Source organism: Miscanthus floridulus, chromosome 7 (assembly GCF_019320115.1).
Source record: "Miscanthus floridulus cultivar M001 chromosome 7, ASM1932011v1, whole genome shotgun sequence".
Lineage (NCBI taxonomy): Eukaryota > Viridiplantae > Streptophyta > Magnoliopsida > Poales > Poaceae > Miscanthus > Miscanthus floridulus.
Genome location: NC_089586.1, coordinates 128,845,680 through 128,866,655, shown reverse-complemented (window position 1 = coordinate 128,866,655; position 20,976 = coordinate 128,845,680). Strand labels below are relative to the sequence as shown.

The window sequence follows — 20,976 nt, the reverse complement described above, 5'->3', positions numbered from 1 at the left end:
TCTTCATTCCCATAAACACTACAGACACTCACTGGTGGCTTTGTGTTCTGCATCCTGCTAGAAACGAAATTCAAGTTCGAGATTCTTACAATAGACCAATAAATATTATGTACAAGAAACAAAAGAATTGGTATGTGCATTACTTTGTTATATTAAGCAATTAAGTTAAAATTGTCAATCTGGTCTATAAATTTACTGAGTTAAACTATCTTGCAGATCATTGGAATTCATTCAATTTTGCAAGCTGACATGTCTTCATTGGACAAGTTCAAGTCCAGGTGGTCTAACTATGATATTTTAAATTGGGGTGTTGTTGCGAAGAAAAACATTCCATGGCAAAAGGATGCGTACGTATTTTCTTATGATTCCATTGTTCATAAATTGTAACCAGTTGTTGTTTTTAAGGTAAAAAATTGTAATCGCAGGTGTTCATGAGGAATTTTTACAATAAAGTATATGCAATACTAGAATGGGAGTGAAATAACAAATCCGTTCTCTCAAAAGGACATATGGAGAAATTAAATTTAGAAAGAAGATGCCTGCGGAACTCATACTTTCGCCCTTAAATAAGCTTATTATTACTAGTAGCATCAAAGATCATGTAAATGCCATACAGAACTTTCAGCCTGTACAGTACCTAGGAGCGGTACTACTTGTGCCGTTTTTTTTTTATCTTGTGATAGATCATAGATATATTGTCATCTGTCTATTTAAGCTGACTGCATACTGATTATTACTGAAGAAAGGAGCGCTATATGTAAGCTGTGTTCTGGCTACGTAGTGAGTTGGCACTTGGCAGACATCGTTCGTATACATACATTGCAAATAAGACATGATCTCAGATGTCAAATCTCATTTAAAATAAAAAGAAGAAAAACATGGCATCGCAACAGCACAAAGAACCAGTCAGGAAGAGAATGGATTGAGTCGTGGCTTGGCTCTTGCATTGGCATTGGCATCGTCACCGCCGTCCAGGTCCAGCCGTCGCTGGCCTTGACGCCACCGCCCACCCCACCGGACAAACAAGCGCGGACTCCACCACGCCCCTCCCGCCCGCCTGCTTCCTTCTTCCTTGCTTTAAATTTAAATTCCCCCGCCAGCTAGCGCCGATCCAACAAGACGACGATGCGCGCGCATGGAAGAGCTCCAGCTCCTCCTCCCCGTGGCCGGCGACGACGCGGCAGCCTTCGTGCTGTCTCGCCTGCCCCACCCTGGCACAACGGCCGCCGACGTTGCCGCCTTCATCGACGCCACCACGGGCACGGGCACGAGCCTCTCTTTCTCCGCCCTCCGGCGGGCCGTGCTGTCCCTCGCCTCCGCGCTCCGCCTCGGCCGCGGTGACACCGTCCTGGTCCTCTCACGCAACTCGCTCCTGCTCCCGTAGGTACTCCTCGGCGTCCTCGCCGCCGACCCGGACGCCACGCCCGCCGAGGTAGCTGCCGCCGCGCGCGACTCGGGCGCGGCCATGGTCGTCGCCGTGCCCGATGTGGCCGCGAAGCTCGCCCCCGCCGTCATGGGTCTGCCGCCGCCGCTCCTCACGTCGCGGTCGCCGGAGGATCCCGCAACGCTCTCGGCCGAGGAGCTCATCGACAGCGGTGACCCTGTGGACCCTGCTGCCGCTGCTGCTGAGGTGGTGGCCGTGTCCGACTCCGATGTGGCGTTCCTGGCCTACCCGTCCACGACAACAAGTCAACAACCGCCACCGTAGTCATGATGACGCACGCCGACCTCGTGACTGCCATGGCCCGCGTCGCGGACGGCGGCGGCGGCCGCCGCCGGGTGTGTCTGGCTTCCCTTCCCATGTGCAGCGCCCACGGCCTGCCGCTGCTCGCCCTCGGGCTCCCAGCTACAGGAGCCACCACGGTGCCGCTGCCTCTGCCATCGTCGCAGTCCGATCTGAGGGCGGCGAGAGAGGCGGTGGTCGCGCACGTCGCCACGGACTTCGTGGCGACGCCCAACAAGGCTGCGGCATCTATGAAAAGTCCTAATGGCTAAAGGGGGTGAATAGCCTATTAAAATCTCTACAACAACACTAAAACAAATAATTAGTCAATAAGATGTCGAAGCGAGTGTTGCGCTAGCCTACTAAAAATGTAAGTCACCTACCACAATTCTAGTTTCTATAGTCTCTATCCACATAATGACTATGTTGCTGTACTAAGTTAGTGTGCTCTTAAAGACTAACTAAAGAGCCACACTAACCAAACTAACAAGCTCTCATGACTAGCTACACTAAAGAGCTTAACAACTAGTTTGCGGTAATGTAAATAGATATAGCAAGATGGTTATACCACCGAGTTGAGAAATAAACCAATCAATCACACGAATGAATACCAATCACTTCGAAATCAAATGATGACACAATAGTTTTTTTTACCGAGGTTCACTTGCTTGCTGGCAAGCTAGTCCTTGTTGTGACGATTCACTCACTTAGAGGTTCACGCGCTAATTGGCATCACACGTCAAACTCTCAATAGAGTGCCGCGCAACCAACACAAGATGAGAATCACACAAGCCACGAACAATTTACTAGAGTACCTTTTGGCTCTCCGCTGGGGAAAGGTCAAAAACCCCTTCACAGTTACTACGATCGGAACCGAAAACAATCACCAACCTTCGCTCATCGATCCTCGCTGCTCCAAACTGTCTAGGTGGCGGCAACCACCAAGAAAAATAAGCGAATCCCGTAGCAAAACACGAACACCAAGTGCCTCTAGATGCAAACACTCAAGCAATGCGCTTGGATTCACTCTCAATCTCACAAAATAATGAATCAATAATAAAGATGAGTGGAAGGGCTTTGGCTAAGATCACAAGGTTGTTATGTCAATATAAATAGCCAAGAGAGTGAGCTAGAACCGACCGAACAATATTTATAGACACTCGCAAATAATAGAGCTGTTAGCTCAATTATTGGGCTGACTGCGGGACGACCGGACGAGCAGGTCGTGCACACTAGACGCGTCCGGTGTGGCGATCGAACGCGTCCGGTCGTAGCCTGACCGCCACGTGTCACATTCAAACGAAGTAGCCGTTGCTGCCACGAGTCCCACGCTCAATTACGACCAGACGCGTCTGGTCTGGCCGAGCGAACGTAGGAGACGCAGTGTCCGGTCGAGTCCAGAGAGCTCTCAAAGCAGCTCTGGGCCGACCGGACGTGTCCGGTCACACCAGACCAGACACGAGAGACGCAGCATCCGGTCGAGTCTAGAGAGCTCCCAGAGCAGCTCTGGGCCGACCAGACTAGACGCGCCCAGAGTCCGATCAAATATAGCGCTGAAGACCGAGATTTCCTGGTTCTGGCGACCGAACGTGTTCGGTCGTTTCTCTGCAAACCTATATCGGGGTACATCACTTTGACCTGATGCTGAACAGTAACTCGTCAGCGTTCAGTCACTCCACTGAGTCCGATCACTTTCTCTTAGTCGCTTCACCTCGGGTCCAAATACCGGACGCGTCCGGTGGGGCGACCGGACACGTCCAGTCACTTCTGTCAGACTACCCGAATTCTCAACAAAATACCGTATATCTACCGGACGCGTCCGGTCACTCTGTGACCAGCGCGACTAACTCTTTTTAACTCTATCTTCTTTACCCTTGCTCAAATGTGCCAACCACCGAGTGTATCACCTTATGCACATGTGTTAGCATATTTTCACAAATGTTTTCAAGGGTGTTAGCACTCTACTAGGTTCTAAATGCATATGCAATGAGTTAGAGCATATAGTGGTACTTTGATAACTGCATTTCGATATGAGTTTCACCCCTCTTAATAGTACGGCTATCGATCCTAAATATGATCACACTCACTAAGTGCCTTGATCACCAAAACGAAAAAGCTCCTATTAAGTTTCACCTTTGTCTTGAGCTTTTTATTTTTCTTTCTTCTTTTCTAAGTCTAAGCATTTGATCATCATCATGCCATCATCATCATCATGTCATGATCTTTATTTACGTCACTACTTAGAGTAGTGCTACCTATCTCATAATCACTTTGATAAACTAGGTTAGCACTTAGGATTTCATCAATTCACCAAAATCAAACTAAAACTTTCAATCTCCCCCTTTTTGATAATTGATGGCAACCCTTACATAAATATATGAATTAAAATTTAATTAAATCCATATTGCTTTCCTAAGCATATTTATCATACGTAAAAGGATATGGACAAGTTTCATGAACCCTAAATGGTAGCAATTGCTCCCCCCTACATATGTGCTAAGAGTTTGGGTTATAGCTTGTACATATACTTAGATAGAAAGTATGGGAGACAATATCTACCAAATTATGCTAAGGTATAAAAGATAGACCTTTGAAGCGTGGTACCAATCGGAGTGCACCAATATACCATTCTTAGCACCATTAGTAACTAGACAGACATAAAAACTAGAATATCCCGTGAGATCAACATTAGAAGTAAGGATCTAATTTTCATAATATGAGCATTACTCTAGTTATTTAACCTATGCATGCTAGTTTTTTATTTTATCAAACTTACAACTAGCATACACCACATAAGCATGGATATTGAAATTTAAAACTTGTGTCATACAAGCAAACATATGAAATGCGCATTCAAATGCATCCACCAAGTTTATGAGCTTGCTCCCCCTACTTGTATGCTTAAAATTTTAATTGATCCTTTTCTTTATCATATCTCTTCTTCTATGTCAATTTTCACTATTTCTCCCCCTATCATTTATATCTACTTATATCTTTGTTTCTCTCCCCTTGTTGTCTTTTCACTATCTTTGTATACTATTTCTCCCCCTTTATCATCAGTGACCACAAAGGATTAAATGATAGATAGGTTAGGATAATCAATGTCAATCAATGGGGTGAGGATCATTTTTCTAAATTTGGTCCAATCTAGATTATCTGTCAAAGATATTTAACTCGGTTTGATCTAAGGACAAGCTTCTTCACACCTCAAAATAAGGATTATCTTGTACCATGTTGAGTTAAACACTTATAGCTCATTTTCTAAATTAAACACTAGGTTTATAAGCCCACAAACATGTCATATGGTACCACTAGACCAAAATAAGCATAGAAGCAATAGTGGTACCATACAAACATTAAAATTATTTGATTTTCATGAATGAGCCTATTAAATGTGAAAAATGACTAGATGAACTAAACATGTCCTTAGCAAGGATGTATGCCATGCCAATCAAGTTTTATCTTGGATTGCTCGAAGGAGAGGCATGTCATATAAGTGGGGGGTGCATCAACACATATTTGAGAAATCCAATATGTTCAACTTATTCTTTAGCTTGCAAAACATTTTCTCATCCAATGGCTTGGTGAATATATCAGCTAGTTGATCTTCGGTGCCTACACTCTCAATGCAAATATCCTCTTTTTGTTGATGATCTCTTATGAAATGGTGGCGGACATCAATATGTTTTGTTCTTGCATGTTGAGCCGGATTGTTGGTCAACTTGATTGCACTCTCATTGTCACATAGCAATGGTATTTTTTTGAACTTGATTCCAAAGTCACTCAAAGTGACCTTCATCCAACGTACTTGTGCACAACAACTACCGGCGGATATGTATTCGTCTTCGGCGGTTGATAATACAATACTATTTTGCTTCTTTGATGACCATGAAACAAGTGATCTTCTCAATAATTGACATATACCCGAGGTATTCTTTTTTTCAACCTTGCATCCCGTATAATCCGAGTTGGAGTAACCAACTAGCTCAAACTTTACTTCTTTGAGATACCACAAATCAACATTTGGTGTATACTTCAAGTACCTCAATATTCTCTTTGTAGCCTTCAAATAACTCTCTTGGTGAGACTTAAAATCTTGCACATATGAATACACTAAACGTGACATCCGGCCTTGATGCGGTCACATAGAGTAGGCTTTCAATCATAGACCGATACAATTTTTGATCCACCATATTGCCACTTGCATCACTGTCCAAGTTGCCATTTCTTTCCATTGGTGTGCTAATGGCTTTGCTATTACTCATGCCAAACTTCTTGATCATATCTTTGATATACTTGCCTTGACTCACAAATATACCATTCTTCAATTGCTTGATTTGAAGACCAAGAAAGTAACTTAACTCTCTAATCATGGATATCTCAAACTCATTAGCCATCATCTTTCCAAACTCATCACAAAAGTCTTTATTGGTTGATCCAAATATGATGGCATCAACATAGATTTGCAACATAAATAAATCTTTTCCAATCTTCTTGATGAAAAGAGTGGTGTCAACCTTGCCCATCATGAACCCTTTAGAGAGTAGGAAGCCTCTTAATCTCTCATACCATGCTCTAGGTGCTTCCTTCAAGTCATACAATGCCTTTTTCAACTTGTACACATGGTCAGGCTTTTTGTCATCTTTAAAACAGGGAGGTTGCTCAACATATACTTCTTTATTGATGTAACCATTGAGAAATGCACTCTTGACATCCATTTAATGAAGCTTGATGTTGTGGACACAAGCATAGGCTAGCAAGATTCTAATTGCTTTTAATCTAGCAACTAGGGCATATGTTTCTTCAAAGTCAAGACCTTTAACTTATGTATATCCTTGTGCTACCAATATTGCTTTGTTCCTTATTACTATCCTATCTTGATCTTGCTTGTTTCTAAAGACCCATTTAGTTTCAATCATATTGTGTCCCTTTGGTCTCTCTCAATTCACATACTTGATTTCTTATGAAGTTATTCAATTCTTCATGCATAACATTCACCCAATTAATATCCTTCAATGCTTCATCTATCTTCTTTGGTTCAATAGATGACACAAATAAGAAATACTCACAAAATGAAGCCAATCTTGATCTAGTTTGTACATCTCTTGAAATATCACTAATGATAATGTTCAATGGATGATCCATTGCAATATTGGTTGGTTGGAGTTTTAAAACTTGATTGCTTGTACTTGCTTGATCATTGGATTGAGATGATGTACTAGCCACTTGATTTTATTCATTATCATAAGAGCCATTAGTACTAACTTAATTTATATCATCTTGCATATTTGAGTTAGAGCGCACTTGTACTTGATCATCTTTATCATCATTCACTTGTCTAGGCCTTAATTCACCAACATCCATGTTCTTCATGACATTTGAAAGTTGAATGCCTCTAACATCTTTCAAGTTCTCATTTTCTTCTTGTGAACCCTTGGTTTAATCAAATTCAATATCATGAACTTCCTCAAGAGTACCACTATCCAAATTAAAAACTCTATATACTTTGCTAGTAGTTGAGTATCCAAGTAGGAATCCTATATCACATTTCTTGTCAAACTTGTCCAATCTAGTGCCTTTCTTCAAGATATAGCATTTGTAACCAAACACCCAAAAATATGTAATGTTGGGTTTTCTACCATTCAAGAGCTCATATGGTGTCTTCTCTTTCAATGGGTGACAATAGAGGCGGTTGTTATAATAGCAAGTCGTGTTGATAGCTTTAGCCCAAAAAGATTCTTATATTGTACTCACTAAGCATAGACTTTGTCATATCAATGAGTGTTCTATTCTTTCTCTCAATAAGACCATTTGATTGTGGAGTGTACTTAGCCGAGAATTAATATCTAATTCTAAATTCATCATACAACTCAACAATTTTAGTGTTCTTAAACTCACTACTATTGTCACTTCTAACTCTCTTGATGGTTGTTTCAAACTCATTATGAATACCCTTGATAAATGATTTGAATGTTGTAAACACATCATTTTTGTCCACTAGAAAGAATACACAAATATATCTAGTATAATCATCCACTATCATAAAGTCATATTTATTACCACCAATGCTAGTGTATTGAGTTGGTCCAAACAAGTCCATGTGCAATAACTCAAATGCTTTACTAGTGCTCATCATGCTTTTCTTAGGATGAATGTTTCCAACTTGTTTTCTGGCTTGACAAGAGCTACAAAGCTTATTTTTCTCGAACACTATATCTTTCAAGAATCTAACCAAGTCATGCTTAACCAATCTATTCAATTGTTTCATTTCAACATGATTAAGCCTTCTATGCCATAACCAATTCATGCTAGACTTAGTAAACAAACATGTAGATAATTTAGCTTCACTAGCATTAAAATCAACCAAGTATATATTCTCATATCTAAAGTCTTTAAAGATCAAGTTAAACACATCTACAATTATGATCTCTACATCTACCCTAAATATGCATTTGAATCCAAGATCACACAATTAAGCCATGGATAGCAAATTGAAGTTCAAGCTCTCTACTAGCAACACATTGAAAATGCTTATGTCATTGGATATTGCGATCTTACCAAGCCCTTTGACCTTGTCTTTTCTATTGTCACCAAATGTGATACTATCATAACCATCATTGTCATTGGTGCTGATTGAGTTGAACATTCTTGCATCACCGGTCATATGTTGAGTGCACCCACTATCAAGAATCCAATGTCTTCCTCCGGCTTTATAATTGACCTATAAAAGAAGATAAATTCTTTTTAGTTGCCTAAACTTGCTTGGGTCCTTAAATGTTAGTTACTAAGCTCTTTGTTACCTAAATGACTTTCTTTTTTGAGCTCATCCATGGTTTACCAATGAATTAGCCTTTACACCATTTGCACCCTTGGTAAGCATATAGAAAGAATCAAGCTTAATGAAGGATACATTAGCATTTTTGCTCTTGTTCTTGCATTCATGCTCTTTATGATCAACTTGCTTACAACTAGTGCAAAATCGATTATTGTTCTTCACAAAACTAGTCTTGTGAGGAGCAAAGGCCGCCTTGTCTTTTTTAGGGATATATCACAATCTCTTTTTATAGAGAGAAGCTCTTTGGCTACCCAAGCACATAAGCAAGCGGTCTTCACCACCATAAGCCTTAGCCAAAGTGTGAGTGAGCTTATTGACCTTCTTCTTGAGGGTCTCATTCTCAACCATTAGTGAGGCATCACTAGTAAAACCATCATTACTAGATGAGGTGGAAGCGAAAGTGCTACAAGAAGGATTAGTGGGAGCAACAATGATAGGCATATATAATGATTCATCAATTAAATCATAAGTTAAGCCTACATTACATGTCTCAATATGCTTCTTCTTATTTTGTTCATTAAGCAAAGAGGAATGAGCTTTTTCGAGCTTTTTGTGAGCCTTGTCAAGCTTCTCATGGGCTTCCTCTAGCCTCTCATGAGATGCATTAAGCTCATCAAAGGCTTGCTTAAGGGCTTTTAATTCCTTATGCAAGCTTTTGCATTCTCTTCTCTTAATGTCAAAGTATTTTTAGTATCATCTAGCATGTCAAGTAGTTCATCCTTAGTTGGTTTATCATTATCGCTATCACTTTTATTTTCATTTTTATTATCATTTTTCTCATCACTACCATCATCACAAGTTTGTACCTTAGCGGCCTTAGCCATAAAGCATGATGAAGTGTCGAAGAGCGAAGGCTTCTCATTTATAGCAATGCTTACAAGTGCTTTCTTCTTGATGGTCTTGTCATCATCACTATTATTATCATCACTTGAGGAAGCATCACTATTCCAAGTGACCACATATGAATTACCCTTCTTCTTGAAGGTCATCTTGTCCTTCTTCTTCTTCTTTTTATTCTTCTTGTTCTTCTTGTTGTCATCATCATTATCACTATTGTATGGGCATTGAACAATAAGATGATCTTTGTTTCCATATTTGAAGCACCTTCTTGACTCTTCCTTGTTCTTGGATGAAGATTTCTTTCTTCTAGCACGATAGCCTTTTTTCATCATGAACTTGACAAATCTCTTGACAAAGAGAGTCATCTTCTCATCATCCATCTCATCAAAGCTCAAGTCTTCATCTTCACTTGATGATTCTTGCTTTGGCTTGCCCTTTGATGATGTGGCCTTAAATGCCACACTCTTCTTCTCATCTTTCTTCTTCTTTTTTTCTTCTCATCATCATCTTTATATATATCATTGGTCATTATATCTTCCAACTCTTGGTTTGGTGTCATGGTGTGCAAATCACTCCTCACTAGAATAATGATCAATATGTCAAATCTTGAGGGTAAGCATCTCAAGAACTTATGAGAGAAGTCTTTATCCTTCACCTCCTCTTCAAGTGCTTTGAGATCATTTACAAGCATTTGAAGCCTATGTAACATCTTTGGCACACTCTCATCCTCCTTCATCTTGAAGCTTGCAAACTCACGGCTTGAGTGCCCTCAAATGATTCTTCTAACTTTTTTCATGTCTCATGAGCTCTCTCAATATTTTTGATTTGCTCAAATGTTCTCCCATCTAAAACATCATGAATGGCACTAAGAGCAATGACATTATTTTGAAGTAGCATCTCTTCGGCGGCGGTGGGAGCCTCTTCATCATCAATCTCAATCTTGGTCTCCACCACCTTCCAAACCTTCATGTTTATTGACTTGATATAAGTTGTTATCTTAGCCATCCAATAGAGATAATTTGATCCATCAAATTAGGGTGGCTTCTTGCTGTTGTTGATTTAAGACATTTTTACACCGAAGGTTGTTAAGCCTCAAATCACGATAACATGGCTCTGATACCATTTGAAAGGTCCTAATAGCTAGAGTAGGAGTGAATAGCCTATTAAAATTTCTACAACACTAAGACAAATGATTAGTCAATAAGATGGCAAAGCGAGTGTTGCGCTAGCCTACTAAAAATGTAAGTCACCTACCATAATTCTAGTTTCTATAGTCTCTATTCACACAATGACTATGTTGCTACACTAAGTTAGTGTGCTCTCAAAGGCTAACTAAAGGGCCACACTAACCAAACTAACAAGCTCTCACGACTAGCTACACTAAATAGCATAACAACTAATTTGCGGTAATATAAATAGATAGAGCAAGATAGTTATACCATCGAGTTGAGAAATAAACCAATCAATCACACGAATGAATACTAATGAATACCAATCACATCGGAATCAAATAATGACAATGATTTTTTACCGAGGTTCACTTGCTTGCTAGCAAGCTAGTTCTCGTTGTGGCGATTCACTCACTTGAAGATTCACGCGCTAATTGGTATCACACGCCAAACCATCAATAGGGTGCCGCACAACCAACACAAGATGAGGATCACATAAGCCACGAGCAATTTACTAGAGTACCTTTTGGCTCTCCGCTAAAAAAAGGTCAAGAACCCCTCACAATCACCACGATCAGAGCCGTAGACAATCACTAACCTCCGCTCGACGATCCTCGCTGCTCCAAGCCATCTAGGTGGCGACAACCACCAAGAGTAACTCTAGGTGTGGCGACTGGACGCGTCCAGTCGTAGCCTGACCGCCACGTGTCCCATTCAAAAGAAGTAGCCGTTGCTGCCACGAGTCCCACGCTCAACTACGATCCAACGCGACGTGTTCGGTCACACCGGATCGGACACGGGAGAAGCAGCGTCCGACCGAGTCCATAGAGCTCCCAGAGCCGCTCTGGGCTGACCGAACGCGTCTAGTCACACCGGACCGGACGCTCCTAGAGTCCAATCAAATATAGCGCTGAAGACCGAGATTTCTTGGTTCATACTAGCGATCGGACGTGTCCGATCGCTTCTCTGCAAACCTATATCGGGCTACATCATTTTGACCTGACGCTGAACAGTAACTCATCAGCGTCCGATCACTCCACTGAGTCCGATCACTTTCTCTTAGTCGCTTCACCTCAAGTCCAAATACCGGACGCTTCCGGTGTGGCGACCGGATGCGTCCGGTCACTTCTGTCAGACTACTCGAATTCTCGACAAAATACCGAACGCGTCCAGTATGTCTACTAGACGCGTCCGGTCACTCTATGACCAGCGCGACTAACTCCTTTTCAACTCTATCTTCTTTACCCTTGCTCAAATATACCAACCACCAAGTGTATCACCTTGTGCACATATGTTAGCATATTTTCACAAATATTTTAAAGGATGTTAGCACTCCACTAGATTCTAAATGCATATACAATGAGTTAGAGCATCTAGTAGCACTTTGATAACCGCATTTCGATACGAGTTTCACCACTGTTAATAGTACGGCTATCAATCCTAAATATGATCACTCACTAAGTGTCTCGACCACCAAAACGAAAAAGCTCCTATCAAGTTTCATCTTTGTCTTGAACTTTTTTATTTTTCTTTCTTCTTTTCCAAGTCCAAGCATTTAATCATCATCATGCCATCGTCACCATCATGTCATGATCTTCATTTGTTTCACCACTTTGAGTAGTACTACCTATCTCATAATCACTTTGATAAACAAGGTTAGCACTTAGGGTTTCACCAAAACCAAACTAGAGCTTTCAAGCTCTCGCCGCTCCCGTGCCGCTAGATGGGAAGCTCTCTTCGCTGAGGCGGGTGATCGTGGTGCCCACACCATTGACGCCAGGGGCGCGGGAGGAGTTCCGCCGGAGGCTGCCGTGGGTCCAGCTGATGCAACTGCTGTCCGGCACGCCGGAGAACCAAACGGAAACAAAGGGGTATCAGACGACATAAACAAAGTGCTAGCTAGCTAATAATCCAATGTGATACAATCTCAGTCTTTGGTATACTTGTATGATGCTATGCTCTTACTGTTGAATTATTGTCTAAGACTACCTAGGAAAATTTTCTACCAGGTGCCACCACCTAAGAAGATAAACAAGATTATTTCAGGAGGCATATTTTCAAGATCAACCATGAGCAAGATCTTGAGGAAGCACCCGGTAACTGGGAACAGACAAGCTGCCTCAAAACTGTAGCAGATCCTCCGCTTTCATTTCCTGTTCGGAAGCTGCTTGTCAACCTGATGAAGCATGATTCAAAAGTTACAATCAGTCGAAATTTCTAGTATCAAATGTTGAGTTATAAAGTAGAAGCTGATAATTTCTACTATCAAATTGTATGGAAGCAGTCCGTGAGTTTATGATGTGAATGGGGAAAAAAAGATGCAGAGTTTACCCCCATACTTACAACGCTATAAGTCCCTACCTCTAAGATTTCAAGTGACAACTTTTGCATTTTTTTTCGTCCCATAAGTATGAAACATATAAAAATCTAAACTCAAAAGACCTTCAGATGTACTGGAGATTTTTTAGATAAACGATGTAGTAGAGATTTTTTAGATAAACGATGTACTAGAGATTAGGTAATCACATACGTCTCCCCTAAAGTTCCCGGCAAACATAATTTAGTGTGCCATAAAATCTTGGTCAAAAAGGCTATACCATCTACAAGGTTTCTATTGTCTTCTGTTAAGTAAAAATAAATGTGAAAAATCCAAGATAATTATGATTTAATGTCCACGTCATCATTGCATTTATTTGATATTGTAGATGTTAATTCTATAAACTTGGCCAAAGTTAGACATATTTAACTTAGGACAAAACTAAAACGACTTACAATTTGAAACAGAGTACAACTTAGCAACAGCATGATGCAGTGTGCACTAGACAATTCATGAGTTAGAACCCTATTTGAACAAGTTTCTGACCAAAAAGGTCGTGTGGAATGGAAACCATAAAGCTACAACTGTAGCTGAAACCCTGAGTACATCAAACATTGTTCGATCCAAGCATGCTGCAGATAGGACTTACTATTCGTCGTCAGAGACCTCTGCACCACCTGCCACCCACTTCCAAACACCCCCAGATTTTCGTCTCTGAGTCGTTGCAATGGTTTGCTCCACCTGAGATATTTGTTGACGCAGTACGTCTAGTTCATTCTCCAAAGAACCAGCAGATTCCAGTCTCTTCCGTGCAGCAGTAATTTGCGACTAAGTTGAGAGATTCAGGAAAAAAGACAAGTGATCAGAAGCATAAGAAGGAAACCAGAAAATAAGTATTTTCAGGATCAGCGAATCAATTGTATGTTTAAGTTTAGCACCTCAAGCTTCTGGCATCTTGAACCCTCTGCTGCTAGTTGATCTTGAACTGATTTAAGCTCCTTTGAAAGGGGAAAAGGCAGAGATTGTCAACAAAAATTCAAGAATTCCATATTGCAGAACGTAAAGAAAGCTTTACCTTTGCTAATTCACCATATGACAAGTTTGCCATGTCTAATTTATCCTTTAGTTTTGAGTTTTCATCGCGAACTTCTGCCAGTCTGGACGCTAGTTTACCATTCTCTCCATTAAGTACATCAATTTCGGCAACGAACTTTTTGGAATTACTTGCAGGTTGAGCTCTCTTGATGTCAAAATCATCTGTAGCAACAATATCTCTGGTTTTCTCATCTGTAGCAGTAATTACAGCATAGGCAGCTGTCACAGAAGCTGCGGCGGCAGCTGCAGCTGGTGATTGAAGAAGACGAGGTTGAACTAAATTTCTTGCCTTGGGTTTCAAAACAAAGATCTGCAGCAAAGTGCTCATTTTTGTCAGATAGTTAAGCATGTCTTTTAACATTAGGAATAGATAACTGAAAGAAACTCAGGCACTCAAGCCGCTAACATATACGAAGACAATCCCAGAAAATGAATCTAATATCTGACATATAACACATGAATCATTCCCCCCCCCCCCCCCCCAAAAAAAAAAAGGTAATATGACTAGATATCATTCACTTAAACTGAGCACCTCGTTGCTGTATTTCCCATTGTAACCGCCAAAGGCAATTAGAACCTTTTCACCATCAACTGTGGTTGAGCAAAGGGTGAGACCCTGTATAAAGTATCAAATAAGCACAAGTCAAAAGATAGTATTAAAAGTGTGTTGGTAAGTCACAGTTTAGTCTTACATCACCACATTTTGCAAAGCTCAAGATCTAAGGAACATGAATGTGTTTCTTAATGGCATATTTGATTGTTGCCCCCAAAAATAAACAGCACACTGTCATTTATTTAGGCTAATGTTGAAACAAAAAGAATTGCAAATGAAAGTACCACAAAGATGGCATGGCATTTTGTAATGGTGTTTGCAAGAGTAAAAGTTAAACCTGATTGCAAAGCATTAAGCCATCCCTAACATCTATCCACAAAAGTATTGTAACCAAATCTAGACAAGTGTTGGAAAAAAAAAATGAAAACAAGAGTTAGATGTGAATAATCATGATAATATGATATTTAGTAAATAAGCAGTGTACAGAAGGCAAAATAAAAAGTTGTCAATGTGAGTCTATTACAATTTTACATCCATGCACTCGAGACATGAAATTGCAGATGGAATGCTGCTACAAGACTACCTTACTTTATGGTGAGTTTAGCTAATTCCAGAACTAGGAAACACAATTGCACCAAATATTTCTTACCTCACAAGCTAGAGGATCTCTAGCTGAGACGCTGGTGACCACTGACCACACAAACTTGGAAGCATTCATTACAATTGTATCAGTGGAACCTGCAACATGTGCATTTACATAGATATTAGATCATAAGTAATTGTACCCAAAAAAAATATAAACACTAATTGCAGCATCCTGTGCACATTACCATTTGCATTATCTCCACCACCAACAATGTACCAGTTTTCATCAATCATAGCACCACCATGACCACTTCTAGGAGTTATATGTGCTCCTTGGGCATCAGGTTGAGACCACTCCAGCTGTTAGCACAAGAAATTACCTAAGCGAGTATTGAAAGTATATTATTCATTCCTATGTTCATTGGAGTCTTCAAATTTAATGTTAAACTTCGGAGAGAGAGAGAGAGAGAGAGAGAGAGAGAGAACATAGACTTGATCCCATCTTGTAGAAGTACGGTGTAATTTGCTTAGCATGTCTGCATGTCACCTTAATACCTTATGCCATACAGCAGCTTCTTTTAGACATAGTGAAATGGAGTCCTACCCTATCAATGGATTGTAATTACTATTAACTTGGTAAAGTTTTTGAATTTGGTAGTCCTACTAAAACCAAAACTACTAGTACGTGTAAAATGATTTGAAGGCACTCATAAGCAATCAAAGAACAAGATTAGAAGATGGATTGCAACAGATTGTTTTTGTAAAATTATTCGAAGTTCCAAAGTATATAAGAACACAAATGAACTTGTGTAACCTAACTCGTAAACAACATTCAGTACTTACAGTTTGCAAATCGAGTAGGTAAAGATCATTGAAGCATGTAGAGTGAGAAGAGCCACCAAAGATCAGAAGATACTGGTCAGCGTAAACAGCAGCTGAATGATCGTACCTAGGAGCCGGACCACCTTTCCTATTTCACAATAGGAAAACAAAACAATAAGCTCAGCAAGAGCTTGGAATTACACAAGGATATTTTCAGTATAAGCTGTACATAATTCTTACTCTGATTTGATTTCTTCCCACATCATTGTCTCCAAGTCAAGTATATGAAGATCATTCAGTAGCCTTCTCTTGTTATCCTCTCCACCAAACATTAGTAATCGAGAACCAAGTAGGGATACAGATTGGCCACCTCGAGCTGTCTAAAAAAAACAATAGAACTCAGCAAGGTCCCTGGTAAACATGTGCACCAGTTCACTTACAAATCAGTTTGTTTTTAAGTGCAGAAGAAAGGATTCTTACTGGAACTTTTCCATAAGTATCAACAGCAGACCAGCTATTGGCTTGCACATCAATAAGCCAAACTGCATTCAGAAATTCAGCACTATCATTTACAATCAGTTTGGTTCTTGTAGAACTGAGATCACTACAATAAAATTAACACGCAACAGGCAATGTTTTGGGAAAAAGGGGTACATCAACGAAGCACGGGAAACAACTGAATTACTGGTGTACTGAGAACTATATGTGCGTCAAAGGAAATCTATGATCTCACATTTTTCTGCTCTAAGTTTAGTGTGTTACAAAAAATGTAATGGTTTCATGAAGAAATACCTGAAACCTTATTTGATGATGATGATGACCTCGTGTTTCCAGCTACAACCACGAGATAGTTTTTCCACTTGACCTGAGCAAAAAACAACGGTCAGCATAGATCATAATAGCTGTTTGGATCGAATGAACAAGACAGTAAAAAAATCCATTAAAAAGGAAGGATTGTATGTTTACCAAACTGTGGCCTGCTAATGCTGGGAAAGATCCACCTGTGGCATTGTTTTCATGATTCAGCTGGTTTGAGTCTCTAGCAGGGTTTAACGCTGACCACGTGGATGTCCTAAAATCAAAAACCTGCCAAACGTGTCCGAGTTTGTTCAAATATAGGTAACGGAAAACCGTGAGGGATGAGATTTAGTGGCGTGGCAAACCTGGACATCCGATAGAGAACGGCCGTTGCGACTCCCTCCGACCACATACAGCTTGTCTTGGACCACTTGCGCGGCATGCTGTCACATATCAGCGCACTTGAGGAGTGAGGGCGGTAACCGAAGCAGAGGGTTCAATCAACGCACAACACACCACGGCCAGCAGATCTAATTCATTCCGCCATTCACCCCGTCGTCCTAGTGCAGCATAGACACATGGACGGAAATTACCGCTTGATGGGCCAATGTCCCTTCCTCGTGAGCTAAGCTAAAACTAGCCGCTAGACATAAACGGGACGGACACTAGAAGGCAGAACTACAGCGCGGTTCCTGCTGCAATCTGTGGCAGGCGATGCATCTGTTTGCACCGATCGAATTTGCACCCAGTAATGAATATGAAGTGATGATGGTGGCGGCACACTAGGAAGGCTCCTAGCTGGTTACGAAATCACAGCGAGATCGCCGCCAGCAACGGTAATGGTGACGAGGAAATCGATCGAATGATACAGTAGTAGGTATAACAACAGCAGCAGCAGAAAGGCAGGAACCGCTCGTGCCATACCTTATAGCGCGCGGGCGGGCGCGGCGAGCCCCCGGCGGGGCTCAGCAGCACCCACTGGTCGTACGGCGCCGCGGCGAGGCCGGCGTCGCCGCTGATTCCCTCCCCCATTCCCCCACCGACGCCCCCAACCCACCTGGGATGGATGAATCTGGGCGAGATTGATCCGGGTGCGGGATTCACTGAGGACTGATTCCTTGGCTGGGCTAGGGAGAGGGATGGAATGGAGAAACGGACTTGGATCTGAGGGAAGGGAGTGGAAGAGGGAGACCCCGGGCCTGTCGTCCGATGACTCGGACGACGGAGTCCGCCGCGTGCGTGCGTGTTCCGTTGGGGCGACGGAACGGCGAGCTACTGCATCGCGCTTCGTCAGGGCAGACGCGTAAACCCGCCCTGTGAAAACGTATTATTTGGGCGAACACGTTAGGGCGTGTTTGGTGCAGCTTCGGCTCCGGCGCTGGCGCTAGGGCTCAGTTTAGTTCCCAAAAATTTTGCAAAATTTTTTATATTCCTCGTCACATCGAATCTTTACATGCATGCATGAAGTATTAAATATAAATAAAAAATAAAACTAATTACACAATTTAGACGAAATCCACGAGACGAATCTTTTAAGCCTAATTAGACTATGATTGGACACTATTTGTCAAATAACAACGAAAATGCTACCGTGCCCATTTTGCCAAAAAATTTTGGAACTAAACTGGCCCTAGGTTTGGCATGGAGCCGGAGGAGCCGCACCAGTAGAAACGCTTCTGTGTGTTTGGAGGAGTCGACATCCCACTCTGCCTCACGAAACAAGCCTATGGGTGTGTTTGTTTTCGCTTATAATCGGAATCGAGGTGGAAATATTTTAGATTATGTAATCATCGGGGAGGTGAAAACAATCATAAATGAACTTGTACCGGCGTTTTGCGAACCGCGAGCGAGCGACTGCGTTTCTCACAACGCGACTCTTTTTCCACCCTCTGCCCCTCCGCTCACCCGTCCGTCTCCCGTCCGCTCCCCTCCACTCGTGACTCGCTCGCTAGGGTTCACGCCGCCCCTCCCCTCCGCTCGCGCCGCTCCTCCCGCTGGCATCTTCTCCGGAGGCACCCGCAGCTGTTCGGTAGGTGGAGGCCGTCTCCCCCGTCACCCTTTCCTCTACTCCGACTGAAGGTGTTTCGCTTCGTCTACGATCCCCTCCATCCTAGTTCCCTTGATTTGTTGAGGTACTTTTCTTCATACCCGATCTATGGATTGCTTTGATTTGTATTACAAAAGGATGAATTATAGATGAGTACCATGGCCAGGGATATGTCTGTGCAGATGTTGAATGCTTTTTGTTTTAGGAATTAGAGCTGCATTGCTTTGGTTAAGAATTTTTCTTCAAATATAATGTTGAATGCTTGTGTTTTATATATTTATTAGTCTGTGGAGATTTGAAATGGACAAGTCAGCAAAAGTTCAGGCAAAATGGGATGCTTTTTTTGCTAAGGCCTTCAATGACATTTGTGTGGAAGAAGTTCTTGCCCACGATAGGTCTGGACATTGTTTGAATAGTTTGGGCTATGCAAATCTTGTCCGAAAGTTCTTCGAACGTACCAAGAGGTACTTAAGTGTTTTTGTGGGCATGTGGTGCACCTCAATCATTTAGGCAAGTGAAGAACAAGTTCACCCACTCATTAGAAACTATTAGCAGAAAATTTACAGAGGTACTTAAGTGTTTTTGTGGGCATGTGGTGCACCTCAATCATTTAGGCAAGTGAAGAACAAGTTCACCCACTCATTAGAAACTATTAGCAGGAAATTTACAGAGGTACTTAAGTGTGTCATGCAGTTGGCTTTTTACATTGTGAGGCCTACATATCCACATTTTGGTTGTATACATCCTAAGCTACAAGAAGCTAGGTTTTGGCCTCATTTCAAAGATTGCACCAGTAACTGTTCCATTACATGAGTAACCTAAATACATTGGTCGCCATGGTTATGCTTCGCAAAATGTAATGGCGGTCTGTGACTTTGATATGCGGTTCATATTTGTTGTCACTGGTTGGTCTGGATCTGTGCTTGACAGTCGTGTCTTATTGGATACTCTAGTCCCATACAAGCAATAATTCCCACACCCTCCCGAAGGTACGTATCTTTTGGACTCAATTCATTTTTTTTGCAATTGACAAGGACATGAGGTGTTAAGTAACCTATAATTATAAAATGTAGGGAAGTATTATCTCGTCGATTCAGGATATCCTAATAAAAAAGGATATCTTGCACCATACAAGGAACAAAGGTACCATGTTTCTAAATGGCAACACCGTCGTACTCCAGTGGGATTCAAGGAGGTGTTCAATAATGCGCATTCAAGTTTGAGAAACGTGATTGAGAGGTCATTTGGAGTCCTAAAGATGAAATGACGCATTCTCTTGAAGATGCCCAAATATTCGGTGGACAAGCAATAAAAATTTATAGTTGCGTGTATGGCCCTTCACAATTTTATTAGAGACAATTCCATAAATGATGCTTACTTTCAATCAAATATCGAAGAAGAAGGTACAGATGGACCCGAATTCAGCTCGGGTGAAGGAAGTACTTCCGGAGATGATATGGTTGGCTGATGAACTGTTGTATCGATCTCAATTTGTCTAGACTTTTGTTAATTTTATGTTGCCTACACATTAGTTATTGTCACAAACTAATTATTATGGAAACACAAAAAAATAGTACCATAACTGTTTTCAGCTCGTATTCAGTGAATAAATGAGGTGTCATCAACCTCAGGGGCATACAGGTCATTTTGCACTCATGACAGACAATCTAAGGGCAATAATCAGGATTGCCAAACACTCTCGATTGTTTAGACAGCAGATTCTTTTCATCGCAGCTTATCAAAAAATCCTGATCAGATTAAAATTGATTCTCAGATAAGCGTTCCCAAACAGGGCCTATAATAACTAACTTCATGTTCGCTTTAACTTATTCAGAACCACTTTTTAGCTATGAAATAGTATTTTTCTCTCACAATATTTTAGCGTAAGCATCATCATAAATTAAATTTCAGCATAAGTGAACAGGCTGTATAACTATGAGGTTGTACCAAATAGGCACTTAGATAAGAAGATGTAGTCCAAAGAGATGTGCATCTGATGATAATTGGCATATTAAGTAGTCATATACTACGTTAATCTCAAAAAAAGGTAGGCATACCACATAATGTGTAGTGTGTGTATTTATATCTATACCTAATATTAATCTATATCTATACCTACCTAATAAATTTTAGCCTATTTTTTTGGTCTATCTATTTTTTTGATTCATTTCCATCTAACTACCGGACAGCTA

At 41.2% G+C, this 20,976-nt stretch overlaps 1 protein-coding gene and 1 pseudogene across 6 annotated transcripts; one reads left to right on the top strand and one right to left on the bottom strand.

Annotated features, from left to right (window-relative positions):
• Positions 1-652: 652 nt before the first annotated feature.
• On the top strand, positions 653-12,699 carry LOC136464748 (4-coumarate--CoA ligase-like 3; annotated as a pseudogene).
• Positions 11,932-18,022, bottom strand: LOC136464747 (acyl-CoA-binding domain-containing protein 4-like). 6 transcript variants are annotated; one of them, XR_010761260.1, is made up of 15 exons: positions 17,662-18,022; positions 17,103-17,180; positions 16,906-17,025; positions 16,732-16,804; positions 16,420-16,481; positions 16,180-16,319; positions 15,961-16,087; positions 15,363-15,477; positions 15,182-15,270; positions 14,512-14,595; positions 13,960-14,289; positions 13,823-13,882; positions 13,534-13,712; positions 12,636-12,743; positions 11,932-12,400 (listed from the first exon to the last, which is right to left on the bottom strand). XR_010761260.1 is itself a non-coding variant. In XM_066463698.1 (14 exons), coding segments are annotated over exons 1-14 (1,566 nt in total). In that variant the 5' UTR covers positions 17,770-18,022; the 3' UTR covers positions 12,452-12,742. The 6 variants fall into 6 exon arrangements, 2 of the variants coding, with proteins under 2 accessions (XP_066319795.1, XP_066319796.1); XR_010761261.1 differs by having other exon boundaries at positions 11,932-12,397; XR_010761262.1 differs by having other exon boundaries at positions 12,661-12,743.
• Positions 18,023-20,976: the final 2,954 nt, after the last annotated feature.

Bases quoted from the DNA above. Each gene is read 5' to 3' on its own strand.
- LOC136464747 (XM_066463698.1), bottom strand. From the start codon at position 17,769: ATGGGGGAGGGAATCAGCGGCGACGCCGGCCTCGCCGCGGCGCCGTAC. The intron at 15,478-15,960 runs GTAAGTACTGAA...TTGTGCTAACAG, and splicing joins ACCTACTCGATTTGCAAACT to CTGGAGTGGTCTCAACCTGA. The intron at 14,596-15,181 runs GTAAGAAATATT...TACTTTATACAG, and splicing joins GAGATCCTCTAGCTTGTGAG to GGTCTCACCCTTTGCTCAAC.